The sequence below is a fragment of the Suncus etruscus genome, chromosome 1, assembly GCF_024139225.1.
Source record: "Suncus etruscus isolate mSunEtr1 chromosome 1, mSunEtr1.pri.cur, whole genome shotgun sequence".
NCBI lineage: Eukaryota > Metazoa > Chordata > Mammalia > Eulipotyphla > Soricidae > Suncus > Suncus etruscus.
In genome coordinates this window covers 174350423-174374286 of record NC_064848.1, presented here as the reverse complement: position 1 = coordinate 174374286, position 23864 = coordinate 174350423, and the positions used below count along the sequence as shown (strand labels likewise).

The following is a 23864-nucleotide window of genomic DNA, read 5'->3' as shown; positions in this document are numbered from 1 at the left end:
GTACTATCTCCCAGGTCCTTAGATCAACTTTTTAAATAGAAAACTCTGCCAAAATATAGAGGTGTGTTGGATCAGGAAAGAGATCTGTGAGGCTGTGAAAACCAGCACACTTTTTCTCCCAGGGTGCTTCAAGTCTGTGGAACATGTTCTGGAGAAGCCACCTCAGCATCATGTTGTTCCTTCCCCCAGTGTCATTGACTTTTTACCTTGCCTTGAAGACAGTGTTGACATTGAAGAGTCTCTATGCACCATTTCTGACAGTGGCCAAAAATCTCACACATCTGAGCTCTCATTTATTTTTTTGGAAGGTGAGAAGGTGGTGGGTATGGGGGCACATCTGGCTCTGATCAGGACTTGCTCTGCACTCAGGAATCACTCCTGATAGGTCCCCCAGTAACTGAACTCAGGTTGGCCACAGACCAGACAAGCATCCTACCTGCTGTACTACTATCTTTCAGCTCCTCCTTTTTTTTTTTTTTTTTAAGCAATACCCTCCATTTCTTCTTTAAAAATCCACCATCCTTTTGGGTGTATGCCAGCTCTGTATGTGTTTACATTGTCTCCCTTAATTGATTTATTAAGGGACAGCTGAGAATTAGAGTGGTTGAAAACTTGCTAACAGTCACCCAGAAAGAAGTAGAGCTGGATTGGGACTCCAGAGCCAGCCTTACCTGACTCTCTTCCACAGCACCACTTAGAAATAACACAGACAGAGGCTGCAGATTTTCCTGCCCTATGTGAGCTTGACAACCCCCCACCCACCCACTCCTTATTCTTAAATTCTTTCTGTATGTTTGGCCCAGCTTCCCCTATCGTTGAGTTCCTTTATGAGTTGCCTGAAGAGTTTGTACATCCAGCCCTTTCATCCTGGTGCTACTGAAAAGATTCTGTTTTTGAGTGCTAGCTGGTGGAATTGACCTGTCAAGTGCCTTAGCCAAGCATTGTGTGTGTGTCTTATGCATTTTGCAATCAAAATGGGATATCTGGGATTGGACAGATAATAGAGTGTGTAGGGTACTTGTCTTACACAGTGATAACCTGGGTTCTATCACTGGACCCTATATGATCCCTCTGAGCCCTGGCAGGAGTAATTCCTGAGCAATACCAGTTTGGCTCCTAAACCAAACCAAAACCAACCAATCAACCAACCAGCAATCCAAAAATTATCTACCCCCATGTAAAATGCACTTAAATGGGATATCTAAGATCTTTTTTTGGGGGAAGGGGATATGGCAGTGTTCTAGGAATACTCAACTTCATGGTTGCTCCAGCAGTAATTGAGATTATGCAGTGCTAGGAATCAAACTTGGACCTCCTGCATGCAAAGCCTGTGCTCCAGCCCAGGTCTTTGTTTTTAATTATAATGTTTTACATCTCTCTTAGCTAATCCAGAGTCAGCTGGGGATGGCAGCAAATCTTCCTCTAGTTTCCATTGTGATGGATTACTACAGCATTTAAAATGGTATTTAATTTGTCCATGTGCCCTGAGGCTTTTAAATATCACACTTACTTAATTGTTGGGAATCAATTTGAACCCCAGTATGTTCAGCAAGTTGAACTCAGGAAGTCCCATGGAGCTTGTGGCTCCATTAACAGGGATCATAGTGCAACAATTAAAATGTGATAAGTTTTGCAGCTTTACAACCTTCATTTCATCTTTTAAGAATCAGTCTTGAGGCTGGAGGAGAAAATACAAGATTTAAGGAGCTTGCTTTGAATGTGGCTAACCGAGCCTTTATTTTCAGCACCACATATGATCCCCAAGCACCACAGAAGTGATCCCTGGTCACAGATCCTGAACGCCCCAAGAATTCTACCTGCTAACATGATAAAAAAAATTTTGTCTAAGGGCCTAAGATATAGCTCAAAGTGGAAGAGCATATAACTAGCCCCAGTTACTTTGAGTTCTGCCTGTTCTCCCTGTTACTGCTATTACAAAAAATAATTAAAAAATTTATCTATTTTGGGAAGAACTAGGGCCAGTAATAGGGGCTGTTGGTGCCCCAATAATGACAACCTCAGCAGTAGGGGTACAGGCAGTAATGTGGTGGTACTGGGGGAGGGCATGCGGTCACACTTTACTTTGCTTAGGGGTCCATGCACAGCCTCACACACACTCTAAGCATGTGCTTTGTTACTTCTCTCTGTACTCAGACCATCTCAATTTTATTGTTACAGTGTGCTGAGAATGAGTGTATGGATATTTTAAGTTTTTATTTTTGGAATTGAATCACCATGAGATACAGAGTTAAAAGTTGTTGATGGATCAGCATTTTTTATTTTTAGGTCTTTGGACTGTATTCAGCGATGCTCTAGGGAATACTCCTGGCTTTGTCTTGGGTCACTTCCAGCTGTTCTGGGGGTGGAGGGTACATGCAGTGCTGGGGTTCAAACCCAAATCTCCTGCATGAAAAGCCTTTATTCAGCCTTAGAGCTCTCTCCCTGGCCCTATGCATCACAGACCATGGTTATTCCTCAGGTAGCTCTGAATTAGTTCAGGGATTCAGATTTGAAACTGAATGTAACCACAGGCCCCTACGTGTGCACTTTTTGGGTTTCCCACAGAAGAGAAGTGAGAGAAGAACTAATTTTACTCAGGGGAAATGTGTAATTTAGAAGCTGTCTGCATGTATAAGAAAACAGACCCTGTGGCTGCTCTGTAAACCCAGACTGGCAGCCAAGTCTTATTGTTGCCTTTGCTTCCCTTTATGTTTGTATTTGAAGGACCAGGCCAGAGTTCTGTGTGCTCCCCCGCTAGGCAGCCCTGGACTGTAGAAATGGCTGATGTGGAGCAGGCATCCTCACTTACTCCTTCTGCCCTTTACTTTCCCCCAAAGTACAGTCCACAGTGAAGGAGGAACAAGTTTGAAAAGCACAGGTAGTCCTGGAACTGCCATAGGTGGGATTTAATTCTTTTCACTACCTGGAGCATTTCTACACTTGACAGCCTTGATATCTCATGGTCTTCCACTCTGACACCCTCACCCCTGAGGGCCTGCCAGGTTGGCTCCTAGGCACATTCTCTTCCTCCACAGTCTCCTGTTATGTTCAGGCTTAACCAAGAAAAAACTGGGGTAATGGAGTCTCACCTGCATTTTATGGATTTCTTTGCTGTCTAGTTTAAGTCAAATTCAGATCTTTTTTGCTTTTGTTTTGTTTTGGGGTCACACCTGGTGGCTCACTGGTGGCTCAGGGCTTCCTTCTGGCTCTGCACTGGTAGGCTTAGGGATCGTATGGGATACTGGGGATGAAATATAGTGTGGCTGTATGCAAGACAAATGCCCTACCTGCTGTATGTACTATTGCCCTGGCTCCTCACATCCTTTGTAAAGAACTTATTTTATAGGGCAGAGCCAAGAGTAAGCCCCAACACCCCCAGCCAACCAACTAACCAACCAACCAACCAACCAACCAACCAACCAACCAACCAACCAACCAAACTGATTTCTAAACAAACTAATTCTAAATCCGACTAGAAAAAGAGTCAACAACCCAGTGATACTTAGGGATTGCTCCAAACTTTGTACTTGGAGGTTATGCCTGACAGTGTTTTAGGAAATCATATAGTTTTTGGGACTGAACACGGACCCCCTGCATGCAAAGTATGTGCTCAACCCATTGAACTCTCTCTCTCTGGTCCTAACCTCACATCTTTAACACACACACACACACACACACACACACACACACACACACACACACACACACACATGAGAGAGAGAGAGAGAGACAGAGAGAGAGAGAAATATCAGTGCAAAGGCTGGGGAGATAGCTTATATGGAAGAGCACATGTCTAGCAAGAATAATGTCTTGAGTTTCTACATGATGGGAACATGTGGGGAGTGGCTCCAATCAAATAGTGATTGGCTGCCATTGTCCTGTGCCCTTGGGGTCTAAATTTCTTCAGTAGTTGCTCCTTTCCGTGTAATAGGTCACCTAGAGAGTGGTCCCTGTCGGACTTAGAGTTGCACGGAGTGTGCAGCTAAGGGGTAATTGAACTGCTCTTGAGCCAAGTTCTGGCCACTCAGGAAGCATAGAAGTCCTGGGACTGAAATTATAGTACAGTGTGTAGGGCATTTGCTTTGCAGCAGGCTCAACCTCCATCTTCAGTATTCTATAAGATTCCCTGAGCACTCCCAGGAGAAATTCCTGAGCATATACCCAAGAATAGTGCCTAAGCATGTTGGTTATGCTCCCCTAAACAAACAAACAAACAAAAAACAGAAAAAGAAGACATAGTAGGAGTTCAGTAGCAATTAGGAACTGCTGTTATGGCAAGGATGACCAACAAAAGGACAATTTGGTTCCAGAGATGATGAGCGGGAAAAGAGGGCTATGGTTGTAGACTTTTCTCTGAACATCCAGATGGATCCCAGATATAATCCAAGAAGAAAGGTCTGATTTTGTTTGTCTCCCTCCCCCGTCTCTCTAAATAATTTTTATTTTCAAAGCATGATGCAGGCATTAATTAACACTCCTTCTCTCCCGGGAGGTAGGCAAGTGGGAACACCATCCCCATTTAGTGAATCCCAGGGAAAGGCAGATGCTGGAGCCTCAGAATGAGTCTGCGACCAAAACCTCAGGTAGCTGACTGAGACTTTGGGGGTTTTACCCTAAGATCTGAAACTTACCCTTGTAGCCACCTACTTTCTTTGTGTCTTTGGAAAGATGTGTTTGGTGCTGGGTGGTGAATAACTGAGTCTTGAGAATTGCAAATAATTCCACCCATTGTTAGGAATTCTAAATGGCAGGTCATATATCCATTAGTTTTATATGTTCACTCACTAGATTAGCACATACAATCTATGGCCTGGGTACATGCTTAGCATGGGTGACTCCTGCTTTCTTTTCCTAGCAGCATTTCTGGGAGCGATTCAAAGCACTAAGTCAGGTTTGTCCCTCCCCCCCACTAAAACCACAGCAACATAAAATAAAATAAAAATCCTTTCATCTCCTGTGCTGAGCATCAACATCTGGGAAGGGCCACTTCCAGCCCAACTCCTCCCTAAAAAAGCACCAACCAGCCATGAGGGAGGGCTGCTTCTGTCTGGGAAGTTGTTCTTTGTATTCTGTACGTAGTTCACTTGTAGAGGGCTTTGTTGGCTCTGCAGGTAGCAGTTTCAGGTGTTGGAAGTCTCACTGCCTGTGGGAATGGATGAGAAATTCATGCTTTTGTTGATGGAGTGAACCTCTGTATACTGAACTTTTTGTTTGGCAGTTTCCGTCAGCTGGCTCAGGAGAAAAATCCACTTCTTGGGCCTGCAGGGAGCACATCTTCACACCTGGCTATCAGCAGCTCCTGGGGAATAGTTATCTGTCAGTTTGCTGAGTGTCTGTTTACACAGGCAACTGTGACTCATCCTCCAGGGTTTAGAAAAGCACCAATGCTGTGATTTCTGGTGACTTCTTTCCCATTCGTTAAACAGGTCTGCAAGAAACAGAGAAGGGGTCTCTTTCCTCTTACCTTCTATCTCTTTCTCCCTCATCGCACCTCATTGCATTCATAATTACTGCATGTGCTTTTGGAAGTTCAGCACCATCAACTAATGACATTACTCTTATCTTGGTACTGCAGGCTGCTGAGAACCAGCCCTGGACCTCAGTTCGAGGGTCCTTCCTCTGAAGACAGCGTCAGTGTGTGGAGCCTGCCCCACACCCACCCCCTGTTAAATCACGGCCTTTACCTGTGTCTTCCGGTGTTTCCCGTGCGACCCATCCTGTGGGAGTGCCTCGTGGGCCGCCCCAGAGTTTGCTCCACGGTCAGCAGCACCAATGGTGAAGATGACAAGATCGAAGACTTTCCAGGCATATCTGCCTTCCTGCCACAGAACCTACAGCTGCATTCACTGCAGAGCCCACTTGGCCAATCATGATGAACTCATTTCTAAGGTACCTACCTGTTCCTGCAGACCTTACTCTCCTTCAAACCCTGGGGGAGGGTACCACCTCACCAGAACCTGCAGGGTTTTACAAGGTCTCCCAAAGAGGCAGGCAATGTGTACACCCTCTTTTTGTAGAGGGAGGACTGATAGGGGAAGGACTGTCTCCCTCCACTAACTGAAAAACAGCTCTTTAGTTGAGGGAGAGTGTGCATATTTAATTGGTTACCTGGGACCATTTATGTCCTCCTCATGACTGACCACTCACAAACCAAAGGGGAAGACACCAAGGATTGTTTGGAGTCTTTATTTATTTATTTATTTATTTGGTGCTGGCATCAAACCGAGAATTTCATCTGTGGGAATCATGCCCTCTCCCAGGTCTGGATTGGAAGCTTGAGTTTGCTGTGCTTAGCTTATGTTTCTAAGATGGAGGCTGCCCATTGAACTGTGAATTCTGAGAAGTTGATAGGAATGGTGGCACAGAGACTTCACCTCAAACTCTAGGGAAGGAAGACTAGGGTTGTAGCATGATGGTAGATGATGAGAATTGGTGGGAGATTATTATTTGGTTATGAAAATGGGCTTTTGGGAAGGACCAACGAACACTGGTGAAGAGGTAGCCAACTAGCCAACTAGCTCTTTCAGGCATGATAGCTGATCATAATCATAAGAGAGAACAGAGAGCCCTTCTGTCCCTGGGACACCTTGGCAGCTACTTTCTAAAGCTAGGGCTGGGTAATTAATAATAAGGGGTATTCCAGTAGCACAGTCTGAGAAGCAGCCCCTGCAGGCCCTGTTTTCAAGGGGAAATATTTCCTTCACAGCTCTAAATTCCCAGAGGAAGAAGGAGAAACAGGTTTGTTTTTTTTTCTAGGCTACATGAAAAGAAAGACATGGGGCCAGGGATGTGGTTCAGTGGTAGAATATGTGCTTTGCATGCATGATCCTGGCTTCTGTCCCTCAAACCAAAAATAAACAAAAAGCCCCACCTTATTTTTGGGGGACTTCTTTTTTTTTTTTTTTTTTTGGTTTTTGGGTCACACCTGGCAGTGCTCAGGGGTTATTCCTGGCTCCAGACTCAGAAATTGCTCCTGGCAGGCACGGGGGACCATATGGGACGCCGGGATTCGAACCGATGACCTCCTGCATGAAAGGCAAACACCTTACCTCCATGCTATCTCTCCGGCCCCATATTTTTGGGGGACTTCTTTAAAAATAATTCTTCCTTATAACCTAGATTTCATGCTACTCACAGGAAAAAATTAATTTAATTTTGATGTGTGGGGGAGAGGAGCGGGTCATTACTGACCCAGTATATATTCCCAGTGATATTGCATTAGTCTGGATCCTTGGGTATCTGGATCCCTGGATGCTTTGATGCTTGAACTTAAAGACTCTGCTACTCCAGTCCTATGGTGTCAGCAGCCTCCAGGAATACAGTCTGAGATGTTTGGGGGACCTTATGAAGGGGTTTGAATCTGGATCAGGCACATGCTACATTTAGACACTAATCACTGTATTCTCTTCCAGCTCTGGTGGTTGGTGGATACAGATAGAATGAGCTCCCTAAGTGGTGCTCAGGGGCCCAAGAGGCCTTTCCATGGACCCTGTGATGCTGAGAATTACCCAGGCTATGCCATTATTGATCAGGAGCTAGGGATTAAACTGGAATCAGTTGCATGAAAGGCACGCCTCTTTATCACTTTCTATACTATCTCTCTGGCCCCAAGGAAGAATAAAAGCTTTTTTTTTTTTTTTTTTTTTTGGTTTTTGGGCCACACCCGGCAGTGCTCAGGGGTTACTCCTGGCTGTCTGCTCAGAAATAGCTCCTGGCAGGCATGGGGGACCATATGGGACACCGGGATTCGAACCAACCACCTTTGGTCCTGGATTGGCTGCTTGCAAGGCAAATGCTGCGCTATCTCTCTGGGCCCAGAATAAAAGCTTTATGTAAATCCAGTTAGAAGAAAAAGGGCCAGATAGTTCATCAGGTAAGACTCTTGCATTGGCTCCATCCTTGGCTTCCCATTGGGTTCCCCAGTCTCCATCAGGAGGACCCTGGAGTCTGTAACCAGGAGTAAGCCCTAAGCATTACCAGGATGTCTCCTTTACCTAAGAAAAGAACAAAAATTTGAAGGAAAAAAAAATAAGTGTTCTTCATTTGTCTTTAAGAACTAGGAAAGATGGCATCAACTTTCCTTGCCTCTGGCTGGGTAACCCCAGCCAAAAAGGGATAAAGGATCAACAGTTCTAGAACATTCCAGCTGGCTGATTTTGGCAGGAAGTTACCAAGACTGAAAAACCACATGTGTGGTAGAGGGGCTTCTCAAGTCAGGACTGAGGACTGAACTCTTTTATGTAGGCCTGTTTCAGGTTTGGTCTGAAACTTTCAAAATCCTGATCTTTGACTCCCTTAACTTTCTCTATGTTCCTGCTAATTAGTATCCACTATTAACAATTCCATCTTGTCTTAGATTCTTCTTGAAATGGTGAACCTGGGGCCAGAGTGTAAGTACAGCTTGCTTTGTATGAAGGCCAGAGTTCAATCCCTGGCATTCATATGGTCATCTGAGTCCCACCAAAAGTGATCTTTTTTTTTTTTTTTGGTTTTTGGGTTACACCTGGCAGCACTTAGGGGTCACTCCTGGCTCTGGCAGGCACGGGGGACCACGTGGGATGCCAGGATTTGAACCACCGTCTGTTCGAATCAGCTGTGTGCAAGGCAAATGCCCCACCATCCTACTTATTTTTCTGGCCCCCAAAAGTTATCCTTGAGCATAGAGCCAGGAATAGTTCCTGAAAAATGCTGGGTGTGGCCATAAAACAAATAGAAGAAGATAAATGTTGGGAACCTGTTGAGTCTAGAAGTTTAAATGTGGGGAGGCTGAGTTGTGGGAGGAAAGAAAGCATTCAGGCCTCTACTCTGGAAGGGGGCCTGCTTGCTTGGAAAGGAAAATGTGAGTTGTCCTAGTTCTGGGAATCTCCAGAGGAAATGGAAGCCAAGACATCATTTTAATCTGAAGAGTCAGTACTGTATATCTGAGCCAGTGAAATGCATTTTTGCACCTTCTTTGTACTAAAAACTGCTATTTGGCACTTTATAAATGTTATCTTACTGAAGCCTTTAAGGTAGATAATATGTCATATTTTATACTTTTGCAGAAGTTGAGACTCAAACGTTGTCCAAGAATAAGCCAGAGGCTTAAAGAAAACAACTACTTTGAGCAAATTTAGGAAGGATTCCTGGGAGAGGTAATATTTGAGCCAGGCTTTGTAAGAGGGGAAGATTTGATAGGTGGAGCTGCTAAGAACTTTCAAAGTTGATGTCTTTTTGGGAATGGACTGGGCAGTGCTCTGAGTCAGACAAGGCAGTGCTGGAGCTATTCCCTGCTCTGTTCTTAGGATTCATCCCCAATTGTACTGGGAATTGAATTAGATTCTATAACAAGCAAGGCAAGCATCTTCAACCCTATACTGTCGTCTCTCCGGCCCCCAAAGTTGATATCTTAATTCATTGGCCTCATATATAAGATATTAGATGATCTAGCAGATTCTAACTTTTTGAGTTTCATCTTCTGTCAGTTTATTATTTTATGTTTTTACCAGTTAAAATAAGGACCCTTATTCCCTAAAGATGCAGATAGGAGCCTTAAGGAGCAAGAGCAAGGGCAACCCCTTTTTTCCACTTTGAGTTAAAGACTTCTTTAGGAACTGTTAAGCCCCCTTTTCTATGTGGGAGGGAACATGTCTCACCTTGTATCTTTAGGTAGAATCTGATCCATGTCAAGAACTTAGTACATGGTTAGATACAGAGGTAGACCGTATGTGGGTGAAGATAAGTGATGAACAAACCAGGTTGGCGTTCTGTCCTTCCTTGCCTATTTGGGGGTAGAAAGGTTCATTCAGACGCCTCAGCCAAAATCAGCACAGGCTTTGGTTTCATTGGCCACCACCCGTGCACAGATGGGGTGCATTAGAATTTGATGATTTAGGGAGTTGGGTTAAATGCTTGACTGGGGAAAGAGTGAGTGAGCTGTGGCTGGCAGTATACAAAGATTCCTTTATTTCCCACTGTGACCACCCCCGACTGGCGTTAAATAATCTATAGATTTTTATGCAGGTCTGCTTAATGGAAAGATCTGAAAGATCATTGCTCTGGCCCCCTCCTTGTAAAATGAGCCTTTCTTTTCATTTTGCTTCTCTCTTACATTTAAGAAAGTTCAGCTAGAGAATGTTTCTCCTGTTCTCCCCTCTTGACATAATCTCTTATGAGGTTTCAGAATTCACCCAGTGGGAGTTAGGAGCTGGGAAGCAGATAACTGGAATGGGAGTGTAATTAAATGATACTTTGTACTTGTAATAGAGCCTTTCATCTGGAAGCTTGACATTCTGTTGTTTGGTTTAAAAAAAGAAAGAAAGAAAGAAAGAAAAGTGAGTCTGCCTTCATTATGGAGAAGGCAGCACAAAGGTCCAAAGAACTAACTCTCAAAGAACAGTGGCTAGCAGAGAGCTGGGGGTGGAATGGAGACTTTTGCTGGTGGGGAGGGGGACCTTCCCTATGTGGACAGATGGCTGTGGAGATATAAAGCTCTTAGGCTCTAGATAGATATGGTGATGCAAAGAACCTGCACTGGCCTGTTCTCCTCCCCAGCTTGCTCTAGCTAGCTCATCTGACTTGTCAGCAATCAACTCTACAACCTCTGAGTCTCCATTTCTAATAAAATGAGCAAGATCAGTTTTGTGGCTGGTATCTGGTGGCTTGATGGATACTCCCTAACACTTACAGTGTCCCACCCATCCACCCCCATTATTCATCCTATGAGGTGAGCAGCATACCTTCTTTAAGAGGTGGTGTGGTGGCAGGTTTACCTCATTGGGTTGTTATTGGGCTGGATAAGATCATGGACATGTGGATGATTTGGAAATCTCAAAGCTCTACTGAAATAAAAAAAAAGTCTCTTTGCTTTTCTTGGCCTTGTTTTAAAGAAAAAAAAAAAGAAAAGAGAAAAAAACAAGGTGGGGTGAAGGAGAGAAGGGAATTGTTATTGCCTGACATCAGGAAAATTTAGTTTGGCCAAGATCATTGCAGTTGAGAACTTGGGGCCTGGGAGCTGGCTGTAAGTGCTAAAAAAGCATTAGGTGAAAACCACATGCATTGTATGCGACTACAGGAATAATGCAGTGTTTGCTCTGCAGTATGGTGGTAGGGTTGAAAATCCTTTGAATTGATGACAGAACTATCTAGGGAATGTGCTGAGGCATCCTGCAATTTCTTTTATAGCGGGTGTTGTGGTCTAAATGCTGGGGTGTTTGCATGCAGAAGTATTTTGGGTTGGTACAGGGAATTGCTCATGCTGTTGTTTCTAAATGATGCAAGTTATATGCTTTTGTTATAAAATAGTAGATTCATTAGAACTGTTAGATACCCCAAGTGAGAACAGTCTAAATGCTCATTTTAGTGGATTATAAACCTGGTTCTTCATGAAGCTTTTTCTTTTTCTTTTTTTTTTGTTTTTTTTTGGGCCCACCCGGTGGTGCTCAGGGGTTACTCCTGGCTGTGTTCTCAGAAATAGCTCCTGGCAGGCACAGGGGGCTATATGGGACACCGGGACTCGAACCAACCACCTTTGGTCCTGGATCGGCTGCTTGCAAGGCAAACACCGCTGTGCTATCTCTCCGGGCCCTTCATGAAGCTTTTTCATTTTTTTTTTAAAGAAATTATATTGGAGTCCTTCACTTGCTTCTCTTGTGCTAACATTTTTTTGGGGGGGGGGTCACACCCGGAAGTGCTCAGGGATTACTCCTGGCTCTATGCTCAGAAATCGCTCCTAGCAGGCTCAGGGGCCATATGGAATGCCGGGATTTGAACCACCGACCTTCTGCATGCAAGGCAAACACCTTACCTCCATGCTATCTCTCCGGCCCCTTCTGCTAACATTTTGACATTGTGGAACAGGTCACTTAGGAAGAGTGAAGTGGAGTAATCTGTTATGCAGCCACTTTAAATATAGTGCTTTATTCTCTTTTTAGACACAGGTTACACCAGCACAGTGCTTTAAACACAATAAGGGCTATAGGTGAAATTTTTCATAAATGGAGTCTACAAGATTAGTGAGCCAACCAGTAGGACAGGAGGACCACAAAGGAAAGAATGCCAGAAACAGGGGCTTAATCAGGAAGAATTTGTGAGACATTGCCTGAGCACATTGGGTCCTCAAAGGAAAGGCAATGGAGGACCCACAGAGTGGATGTCTGAGGCAGATGGAAAAAATTTAAAAATTAGTACTTATGTCCTAGCAGATAAAAAAATTCTATATGTCTATATCATTAAAAGTAAACAAATTTCCTCTAAAATAGTGGACCCCAGCTCTTCACCAGAGTGATTTGTGGACTGTGAGAAACTGTATGAATCATATTCAGTAGGTGGTTCTTTCCCAGTGTTTGAAAACATTATTAAATATGCTTGTTTCATTTTCTTAAAATATTTTTTTTATAACTGAGGGTGGTCTGAAGTAGTGCTCAGGGGGTCACTTGTGCTGATACTCAGCCAACTGGATTAGAGGGTTCTACACTGTGGTACTCGGGGTTCACCAGGGTTACTCACTTTGCCAATATTTAGGGATCATTCAATGCCAGGGATCAAACTTGCATCCTTGCACATGCAGGGATGTGCCCCTGATCTCTGAGACCTCTACTAGGTTCACTTTGATTCTAGAGTTTCTTCTATTTTGGGCAGGGGAGAAGTTTCAGAGGCTCAAACCCAGGTCTCAAGCATGCAAAGCTTGCACTTTACCTATGGGCCCCATGCATAGTCTAATTTTTGTACTGAAAATTTCTGAGATACATCAAAGATAGACATTAACGATTATGGAAGAGTAAATCTAGTTTCAAAACTCCTTCAAACTATTTGAAGGATTGAAAAGACAATCACATATTTAGTTTGGTATTATTTCTTTTCTTTTACTATTTTTTTTTCTTTTTGTTTTTTTGGGCCATACCCAATGATGCTCAGGTTATTCAGGAATTACTCCAGCATGTGCTCAGGGGACTATATAGGATGCTGAGAAATGAACCCTCTGGATCATGCATGCAAGGCAAGAACCCTACTATCACTCCAGCCTCTTTTCTTCGGTGATTTGACCTTTGAATAACCCCACCTTCTAAAAATTTAAGAGTTGATTCAGCAAAGGAACTATCTGCTGACCACCCAAGAAATGTATCAGGTGAATTCTATATACACAGAAATTTTCTGAAGAAAGATTGTGGTTAGAGATCATAGTGTTTCCTGGTGAAAAGAAACCACATGGAATCTATAAAATATATCTTTTGGCATTTTCCTCTGAAAGGGACAGAATTAACTCCGGGTCAGATGATCCAAATATAAATTGTACAGATATAATTAGTATAGCAGTGTTTTACTTTTTTTTTTTTTTTTGGTTTTTGGGCCACACCCGGTAACGCTCAGGGGTTACTCCTGGCTATGTGCTCAGAAGTTGCTCCTGGCTTGGGGGACCATATGGGACATCGGGGGATCGAACCGCGGTCCGTCCAAGGCTAGCGCTGGCAAGGCAGGCACCTTACCTTTAGCGCCACCGACCGGCCCCAGTGTTTTTCTAAGATAGGACCACCTTTAATTGGAGTGCCGAGGCCATTGGTCTCTGAAATACTAGCTCCTTTGCCCCCTTGATTTTATTCTATCATTTCATAAATGCTAACTATATTCTATCTGTGCATAGGTTATATCATCCTATGCAGATGTTTTTAGGTTATCTTTAAAGATTTAAAACAATTTTTTTTCTTTTTTAAAGAAGGGAGGGAAGCACAAGAAAGGACAAAGGCAGAAATCACATTTTTATTTCTTGGGGGACCATATGGGACGCCGGGGGATCGAACCTCGGTCCGTCCTAGGCTAGCGCAGGCAAGGCAGGCACCTTACCTCCAGCACCACCGCCCGGCCCCAACAATTTATTTTTAATGCTTTTACATTATTTAAATATGGTGGTTCACAAAATTGTTCATAATACAGTTATTTCTGGCATTCAGTGTTCCAATAACAGTCCTACCACCATTGTAACATTCTCTCTACCCTTAGTCTCTAGTTTTTTTTTTTTTTTTTGGGTCACACCCAGCGGTGCTCAGAGGTTACTCCTGGCTGTCTGCTCAGAAATAGCTCCTGGCAGGCATGGAGGACCATATGGGACACCGGGATTCGAACCAACCACCTTTGGTCCTGGATCGGCTGCTTGCAAGGCAAACGCCACTGTGCTATCTCTCCGGGCCCTTTAAACATTCTTTTTTTTTTTTTGGTTTTTGGGCCACACCCGTTTGATACTCAAGGGTTACTTCTGGCTATGCGCTCAGAAATTGCCTCTGGCTTGGGGGTACCATATGGGATGCCAGGGGATCGAACCGCAGTCTGTCCTATGCTAGCGCTTGCAAGGCAGACACCTTACCTCTAGCGCCACCTTCTCAGCCCCAGTGTCTAGTTTTTCACTCATCCCTACGCTTTCCTTTTTGGCAGGCACAAAGCAGTTTGCTTTATATTGCTTATTACAACTAAATGGTAATGGAATTATTGAGAAAAAAACTTGAGTCAAAAGAAAACATTTTAAAAAATTGTTATATCTCACATTAGGGTCGTTAAGTCATTGTCTGAAAGTTTACTAAGCTATTTTGTTGCTTGTTGAGTATTCAGTTTTATTTGGTTTGTTTATTTACCTTGAGTGGCTTCTATGCTACTTTAACATTTAATTTGGTGTGTTTCTACTGGGGTGTCAGTATTTAAAAATTTGTAATATGTGGCCAAGGGCTCTAGGAATTTCAGGATCTGTGGAGTTGGGTCAGCAAGCTGCCCATAGCAGAGGAACTGTGGGATATGTCTGGCTACTGGGGTTCTCAGAAGTATGGAAGGGTTGGGGCCCGGAGAGATAGCACAGCGGTGTTTGCCTTGCAAGCAGCCAATCCAGGACCAAAGGTGGTTGGTTCGAATCCCGGTGTTCCATATGGTCCCCCGTGCCTGCCAGGAGCTATTTCTGAGCGGACACCCAGGAGTAACCCCTGAGCACCGCTGAGTGTGACCCAAAAGAAACAAACAAACAAACAAAAAAAAGGAAGTATGGAAGGGTTGGGGAAGGTTGCTTCACTCCAAAAAGACTCAGCTCAGAATAAAGGAAATGACATATCTACAGTTTTTGGTGGTTAGGTAGCTCTGCAGAGATCAGTGGAAAACCAATAAAGTTGGGTGGTGGTGATTATGGGGTGTGGATGCAGCTGTCAAGGCTTTGTCATATGGGGACTTGGCTCGACCACCCCCTCAGAATGCCCCAGAGTTTTCATCAGTGAGACAGGTATACCTTGAATTTTTATGGCTTGGCTTGCATCTCTTTTGAGAATAAAATGAATCTATGGGGCTGGCAGATGAGCCAACATGGCAGTGGCTGTGTACCCTTAAATTTTTTGTTTTTGTTTTTGTCTTTAGTTTTTGTTTTTGGGCCATACCCATTGACACTCAGGGTTACTCCTGGCTATGCACTCAGAAATAGCTCCTGACTTGGAGGGACCATATGGGACGCCGGAGGGGGGGGATCGAACCCTGGTCCGTCCTAGGCTAGCACTTGCAAGGCATATGCCTTACCTCTGGCGCCACTGCTCCAGCCCCTAAAGCTTTTATCCTCAGAACTTTGAGTCTTGTTGGGGAAGATAATAAATTCCTAAGTTATCTCTTGTACTGAACCAGGTGTGTGTTACTTTTAAGGCAGTTATCACAGTGTAATAATACTTTGCCTACCCTGTGAACCACTTGATTATCATGTTATCTTTGTGTCCTCTACCACCCAACATAGTTTCTAATTTTCAGTGAATAAGTGATTGAGTAGTATGCTTTGTGTATACATATGTGTATCTTTGCCTTTCAATTAAGGGGTTTCAACCCTTCTTGCACATGTAGAGAAATGCTGTGCTTGTTTTCAATTTTGTCATCTGATGCTGATTGAACCTGGCCTTCTTGATCCATGTCTCTGGCCTCAGTATTGTTAGATGGAGCTATTAAGATTTCTTAACCTAGGGTTCATGTATTTTGTTGTTGTTTGTTTGTTTTGGGGCCACACTGGCACGCTCAGGGGTTACACCTGGCTCTGTGCTCCTGGCAGCCTTGGGGGATGTTGTGAATTGAACCCAGGTCTGTCCTGGGTTGGCTGAATGCATGGCAAATGCCCTACCGCTGTGCTATTGCTCCAGCCCCTAGAGTTCATGTATTGACTTCAAAGACTCTTTAGGATATATGCAATTTTCCATGGATGGTTTCATAGTTTTCTTCAGGATCTTAGAAGTTGTTGATTCATCTGACTAGAAACTGAAATTTTAGGATTTTTTTTTTTTGGGTTTTTGGGCCACAGCCGGCGGTGCTCAGGGGTTACTCCTGGCTGTCTGCTCAGAAATAGCTCCTGGCAGGCACGGGGGACCATATGGGACACCGGGATTCGAACCAACCACCTTTGGTCCTGGATCAGCTGCTTGCAAGGCAAACGCTGCTGTGCTATCTCTCCGGGCCCAATTTTAGGAAATTTTAGGAAAACTTGTTAGATATGATATTGAGATGTGCTTGGAAGCAAGAATCCAGATTTGTGGAAATGGTTCGGGAGATATCAGAAAAAAACAGTATGGACCAAAAAGCAGGAGGCAGGAAGTTCATGAAGTAGCCATTCTTCTGGGTTGGAGATCTAGAAATTGAGTGAAAATAGATTAAAAAAGGAGTATTGAAGCCAGGTTGTTAGAAGAATGGGAGGTAGAAATTGACTTTACTGGCAATTGGGTGTTGTTTTGAATACTTATAGCAAATAATGACTGTCATTTGGCCTGGAGATGAAGAATATTGGCATGGTGTGTAAGTGTGAAGAGACTGGAAATGAAAAAGCTAGGGTAGATGCATTGTGGTAACCCAGAGGTATTCTGGGAGCACAATGATCATTCAGAAAATATCAGCCTTCTAAAGTTGAAAAAAAAAACCAACCCTAACATTTATAGCCACAAAGGAGTAGCTCTATCCCCTAGCCATGTCTGTTCATAATGTGTATGCACATAAAATTGCTCCATTTTTTTTGAATTGAGGGAGCTGGGAATCATTTGTGGCTCTATTTTTTTTTTTTTCTGCACAATGCAGGCAGCCAGAGCACAGTTCTGTTCAGATGTGATCCTTTCTGTATGGTTGGTTTTAAGTTCTGAAAGGAAATTTGACTTGAGCAATGAGGCATATCCCGAAAATTAACGGTGGTTTGCAGATGTTTGGAACATTTCAGTCCTGAGATTGGTTTGTGCATTATGTCTTGTCATTTAGCAAGTGTGTGCCTAAGCCAAAAATCTAAAGAAAAAGTCTTGTTTGTTTTTTGGGACCACACCCACTAGTATTTGGGCTGGCCCTATGCTTTGGGGAATATGTCGTGGTAGGCTGTGAGTTTGAGCCTCCAGCATGCAAACATGTTTTTGCTCATTGATCTGTCTCTTAGGTCCCCAAAAACGTTTACCAGGATGTTTCTTCTGTTCTTTATTCTAGGGTGTAGATAGGACCCCCTCTGTGTTTGAGCTTAGGATTTATTCAGCCTCAGGGAAGGAAAAGCAGCCTCTTGTTCATTTGTCTCTTCACTTGATGGCCAACTAGAGTCCATCCTGACGCACCTATTGAAACACAGAAAGGATAATGCTGAGTTTAACAATGTGCCTGGCTCTAGTCTAGTCTAGGGATTGAGGGGGAATGAAGTCAATATGATTTCCTGCACTAAGAGCGAGCTCGTGATTTTTAGTTCATGGGCTCATGGGAATATTAAGGCCACAGAGGGCAGAAGACTGTTACAGATCAGGTTGTGATGGTGCCATAGGATGAGGGGCCAGAGCTATAGTACAGTGGCAGGATGTTTGCCTTGAATGCAATGGGTTTGATCACTGACACCCTATATGATCCATCCCCCCTCCCCAAGTCTGTCAGGAATGCCCTGAACACGGAGTCAGGAGAGCCCTGAGGACTATGGGGTGTGCCTCTCCCCCAAATTAAAAGTCAACATAGGATGAAAAGTCTACCTTGCTGAAATGAGCAGATTATTTCTGGACAACTTTAACAATTGTGTCTTTGAATGCTTAAGCAAACAGAGGAAGCTCAGTTATGTGTCACCACCAAACTATCTTCTTTCAGCAAGCAAACAGAAAGTGCATATCCCTGCCCCCAATTGTACACACAGGAATACTATCATACCCTTACATTTTCTAGCACTTGGGGTTGAGGTATTAGTCTCTTTGAGAAATTCTGAGCTATTTCCCCACCCTCCCTTTTTTTTTTTTAATTGACACTGCTTGACAGTAGTTACTTAAGTACTTTATTTTTACTTCTTTTCTCTTTCTTCCATCTTACATTTCTCTCAGTTCTCCTCTCATTAAACCCAGGCTCTCATGCAAAGTTTGCACTCAGCCATAAAGCTCTGTCTGCACTGTCAGTAGGCTGAGACCTTTTTTTTTTTTTTTTTTAGTACCTTTCAGTAATGTTCATGGTAAGTACTATGCTCTCTTCCTTCTTGTTGCCTGGGAAGTCATTTTCTACTTAATTTCTACACATTCTTGATGACCAGATTAAGTATATTCTTTTTAAAAAAAACTTTGATTGATTGATTGGTTTTTGGGCCACACCCAGCAACACTTAGGGGTTACTCCTGGCTCTGCACTAAGAAATCGCCCCTGACAGGCTAGGGGACCATATGGGATGCTGGGAACCTGTCCCTCCCAGGTTGGCCGCATGCAAGCCAAATACCCTACCACTGTGCTATCTCTCCATTCCCAGATATTATATACACACACACACACACACACACACATACACACACACACATATATGTAGTAAGTATATTCTAATAAAACTTCCAGTGGATTCTCTCCTTGTGAATGTCTGTAGAGTTTACTTCTTGGTTGCTTCTTTGGCAATTAATAATGACTGTCTTATAATAATATGGTTTGTGTTACTGTGGTTTCATGCACAGTTTTACATATAATTGGCTTATTTTATAACAAGATGCTACTAAATGACCTGAAGTTACAGACTCAGTGTTGGAACTAGGACGGCCCTTTGAACCTAGGTTTTCTAGTTCAGTTCCTCATTTTGCACTTTAAAAAACCAAGGTCCAGAGACACTAAGCACCTCTTGACTTTGTACTTTACCATTCCTCCCTCCTTCATGCTTCTCTGCCTACAATTATATAGGTACTTTGTTTTTTGTTTTTGGGCCACACCCAGCTGTGCTCAGGGGTTATAACTGGCTATGCACTCAGAAATTGCTCCTGGCTGGGGGACCATATGGGATTCGGGGATCAAACCCAGGTCCGTGCTGGGCAGCCATGTGCAAGGCAAACGCCGTACTACTATGCTGTCACTCCAGCCCTTGTTTCTCTTTCTGGAGTGTCAGCTATTGCTTTTTATAACTTTTTAAGAGTTGTCTTCAGTGATCTTATGAAACTATAATGATTATGGAGTCATTTCTCTAGTTCCCTAGAATTCCATGGGGACCAGCAAATCTCTGGAGTCAGTTAAACACTGCCTCACTCCCAAGAGGCCTTACCCAAAGGTAGCTGTGAGGCCTCTCAGGATGTCAGTGGGAAAATCTGCCCTACCATTCCTCTGTAAGTCTGGGAAGTGGTGGTTTTGCCTGAGAAATACACTTCTGCCAACTACAGATCTCACACAAGTGTGACGATAGCCATACTGGCAGCTGTAAGACAATCCTCTGTGCTTGACCGTGGTGGCCACAGTGCTGGTAAGAGCCTGTTAGTGTGCTTTATCCTGTGATGATGCTTTTCTGTTCTGATGGGGCAAGATTCTTCTAAAAGGAGCCATTTCCCTTATCTTTAAAATACAAGGGCAGGCAGAGATATTCAGAGGTAGAGCAGAACTGCTTGAGGTTTTGAGCACTACCAAGGGAACAAACAAAAAAGCCAAACCCAAGGAGAATCACTTTGTTTCTGCAGTGCTCAGCTCTTGAGGGGAAGGTTTGACCTGCTGACCTGGATCTCTAGGGTCAGGGCTGCCATTTAGCTCCCTGCTGTCCCACCCTCCCATGCCTGTCGCTGATAACTGGACAGTGACTCAGGGGAGGAGGGGGAGAGAGGAGGAGATGGCGCCACCAGCTGCTGCTAAAAACAACACCATCATCTCATCTGCAAAGTCTCTCCCTGCCAGACCTCTGAGATATCAAAAGGCAGGGCAGGTGCATGGGCTATCTGTTTCCCTCACCCCCTCACCACACACACTGTGGGGTCATCTGGAGGACAATTAAGGACTGCCCAAAGGAAAGGGTATAGGGGCTAGAGAGATAGTACAGTGGATAAGGTGCTTGCTTTACTTGCATCCAACTGGGTTGGATGCTGGGTATCCCATATGGTCCCCCAAACACCACTAGGAATAATTTCTGAGTCCAGAGCTAGGAGTAACTCCTCATCATCACCAGTCCACAAATTAAAAATGGGAACAAACAAAACATCTTAAAGGAAGGATATATCTTTGGGGACCAAGATCTTTTTCTCTCTGTTCCCAGCAGGAGCTATTCTATATAGACTCAGCTCTCCAGCAGGTGAAGGAAGAGAACTAAAGGCCATTCCTTGAACAATAGATTCAGTTGCTACACCTCCTACCCTAAGTACTATCATTTGTCCCACGTTTAGGGAGTCTGACATGTTAGATGTTGGGAATACTGTGGTAAACAGAGGTGTTCCTTTCTTTTTTTTTGGTTTTTGGGCCACACCTGGCAGTGCTCAGGCGTTACTCCTGGCTGTCTGCTCAGAAATAGCTCCTGGCAGGCACGGGGGACCATATGGGACACCGGGATTCGAACCAACTACCTTAGGTCCTGGATTGGCTGATTGCAAGGCAGACACCGATGTGCTATCTCTCCAGGCCCAGAGGTGTGCCTTTCTATTAGCAGACTTGTCCCCAATACCCCGAGGGACCTGGGAAGCCTGTTGTCTATAGGAACAACCAGTGGAAATTGGAATGTCTGTCTCAAGCCTAACACTGTGGTTGCTGGGTATCAGAAACACCAGTATTGCCATATTGCTTTCCATTCAATGTGCCTGATTTTCATAAGATGCCCAAATGCAGGCAGTTTCTCTATGGCTGCCCCATCCCATAGTGCTCAGCCCTTCCTTGGGATACCCAAGGAAGCAATAGAAAAGAAACCACGCTTCTTGGAGCTCTGTTAAGCCCCAAACACTCATATATATTTTTCTGATCCTCCCTTCAGCAGGAGGAAAGAAAAAAAAAAAAAGCCAAGTCTTTCTCTGGGGGAGGAGAGCTCCTCCCCGTCTGTCTCCTTTATAAAAACAGGCCCGTCTGCCCTGGGCACTGTGGGGGCAGGTGCTTGGTAAATGCAGGAGGAAGAAGGAAAGCCGATAAGATAAAGTCTGACAATCTAGGTCACCAGGCTGCTGCCTGGCACCTGTGTGACTGGTCACCTTGAAACAGGCAGGCACAGACTGGCTGACTTCCCATGCCTTTATTTGTTTGTTTATTCAGACATAACTCCAACCCATGTGCTAACTTGGTGCTTCAGGCCTCTGTTTGCCTCTGCCAGGCAGAATCTCTGAGATCCAGGTCCAGAAAAAAGAAATGGCAGAAAACAGATCTACCCCAACTTCCAGAGTTGGGCTAACCTTTCCTCCCAAGGGAGAAGTGTCCCTTGGGGCTAGACCAGGGATCTGTAGAACTTCTTCTGTAGAGACCACTTAGTTTTTAGGTTTTAGGTTTTTCTAGCCAAGGGATCTCAGTGGCACAATTCTGCAGCCATGACTGCTTCAGTAAAATTTGCTTTACAAAAGAGGGAGAGAGGCCCAGATTGTCCTTCATTATTGGCAGGAGGTCAACATCTGTTGTAAAATGGGCATGGGAAAATGGGGTGTGTATGATTTCAGGAGGAATTCAGATAGGCACAGAGACACTATTTACTATGGATCATGGAGGAGAGGATGGCTTGTACTTTCTGACAAGGTCTGATGGACAGATACTCTGATGTCAGGTAGTCATGAAAAGAATCCACCCCATCGGCCAAATGGCACCCTCAGTCACTTAGCACCACAAATTCCCACCTCTGATGATACTGTATCATGGTAGGCAGTGGGGAAAATTTCATAACAATTTGGTCTCATCACAAAACTGTCTCATCACCCTAACAGGAAACCAATTCAGGATTGAGCGTGATGATGATTTGTCAGTGGCCCTATTAAAACCCCCTAGTGGTGAAGGTACCTTTGTTCTAAAACCTTGCTCTGCCACTATCTGTTACTGTGGCATTGGAGAAGTCTCTTAATCTGCTTGACCATCTACTGTACCATGAGCACTACCATGATATAAACACTGATGATGCAGAACTGGAGAGAACATAATTCTTGGCCCTAAGCACCATCTCAACCTACTGGGGAACACAGACTGCCAAACTTTTTTTTTTGTATTTGGAACTATTATAAATACAGTAAATATAGTGAAACACAGACTTTGAAAGGTGCTTCTTTAGGGTGTAAACAACAGGATGTAGACAATCTCAAACTGCGTTAAGGCCTGGAGAGGGAAAGAAGGAAATTAACAGCTCAGGCAAGGCTCCGAAGATCCAACAGAGACATGTAGATCCAACCCAGTGAAGAACCACTCAAAGAGAAACAAAGAAAGCTTGGGAAATCAATTTCTCCAGCTTCCATAAATGACATCCATGCATGAGCTTTGTGTGAATAGGGACGTTTATGTTGATATCGTATAAAGTGAATAAGCACCAATAATTAAGCCAGTGACTGTAATTAATAACCAGGCTCAGTCCTTCCCTAGTGATACCTTCAGCTAAACAGCAACCAGATAAATCATTGGCAGGCACTAAAGCACCCAGCACTCTGAGGACCTTCAGAGTTCCCCAGGGCTTGGTTCTCTGGTCTGCTTTGCCAATACTCCCTCTTGCATGACCTTCCTGGCTCAAGGCCATCTTAGTCATCATAAGCTGGCAATTGCATCCCTGTGTTTATGAGATTTTCTATTAATTTAAAGAGAGAACCAAGTTGTACACTTCCAATTGCTTTCTGTGTAGCTATGAGGTTTGGGACAAAGCAATCAAAAAGTTAGAAAGATGCAACATCTGTTTGCTTTAAGTATTGCAAGGTCTGCCTGAGAACTGTGCAAAGTAGGTGTGAAGAAAGTAGGGATACTTGGACAGGACTTCCTAAATCAATAGCTCATGAGAATAACTTGCTAAAAAAAGTGGTTTTCCAAGTCTAGACTGTTCTAGAGATTCCAATTCTGTAGGTGCAAGTGTGAAGGGCCTTTAGAATTGAGATTTAAGGAAGACCATTTTCAAGGCTGTCCAGAGTCAGCACAGCACCTCAAAAATATAAGTACCTCCTTTGAAATGTGTTATATCTTTTTTCCTGTTTTCACCCTAGACCCAGCCACCTTGGGGAGTGGGAATATATTGTGTTTGTGTTATATATATGGCTGTGCTCAGGGGTGTGTGTGTGTGTGTGTGTGTGTGTGTGTGTGTGTTTTTGCTCAGGGATTAGTTCTAGTGGGTATTGGGGGACCAGGTGAAAAACTGAGGCTTGATCCTGGGTTGGTCATGTGCAAGGCAAGTGCCTTAGCCACTGTACTATTCTGCATCTTGTGTCCTGTTTTTTAACAAACACGCTCCCTTTCCAAACGCTGTGAAATTCTACCACTGAGCTGCATCCACGCCACCCTCAAAAGATAGATTTTTATGGACTGTATCTAGCTACTTCCCACTTGATACTGGAATCACTGTTGGCTGTGCTGGGGATTGTGTGGTCCTTAGGATCTAATCAGGAACTCCTATATAAAACACAGTGCATAAATAATGGTCTTGAATGACACGTCTTTGAAAAAGAAAAGATCTGGGCCGGGCGGTGGCGCTGGAGGTAAGGTGCCTGCCTTGCCTGCGCTAGCCTAGGACGGACCGCGGTTCGA

At 44.0% G+C, this 23864-nt stretch overlaps 2 protein-coding genes across 2 annotated transcripts in view; one reads left to right on the top strand and one right to left on the bottom strand.

Moving 5' to 3' along the window:
• Positions 1-23864, bottom strand: part of LOC126007121 (monocyte to macrophage differentiation factor) — a 225214-nt gene that overhangs the window by 142767 nt on the left and 58583 nt on the right. The window lies entirely within an intron of this gene.
• YPEL2 (yippee like 2) overlaps positions 5581-23864 on the top strand; it is a 51945-nt gene continuing 33661 nt past the window's right edge. The window contains exon 1 of the mRNA XM_049772752.1: positions 5581-5889. Coding sequence (XP_049628709.1) covers positions 5773-5889 — 117 coding nt within the window. The 5' untranslated portion in view covers positions 5581-5772. The remainder of the gene's footprint in view (positions 5890-23864) is intronic.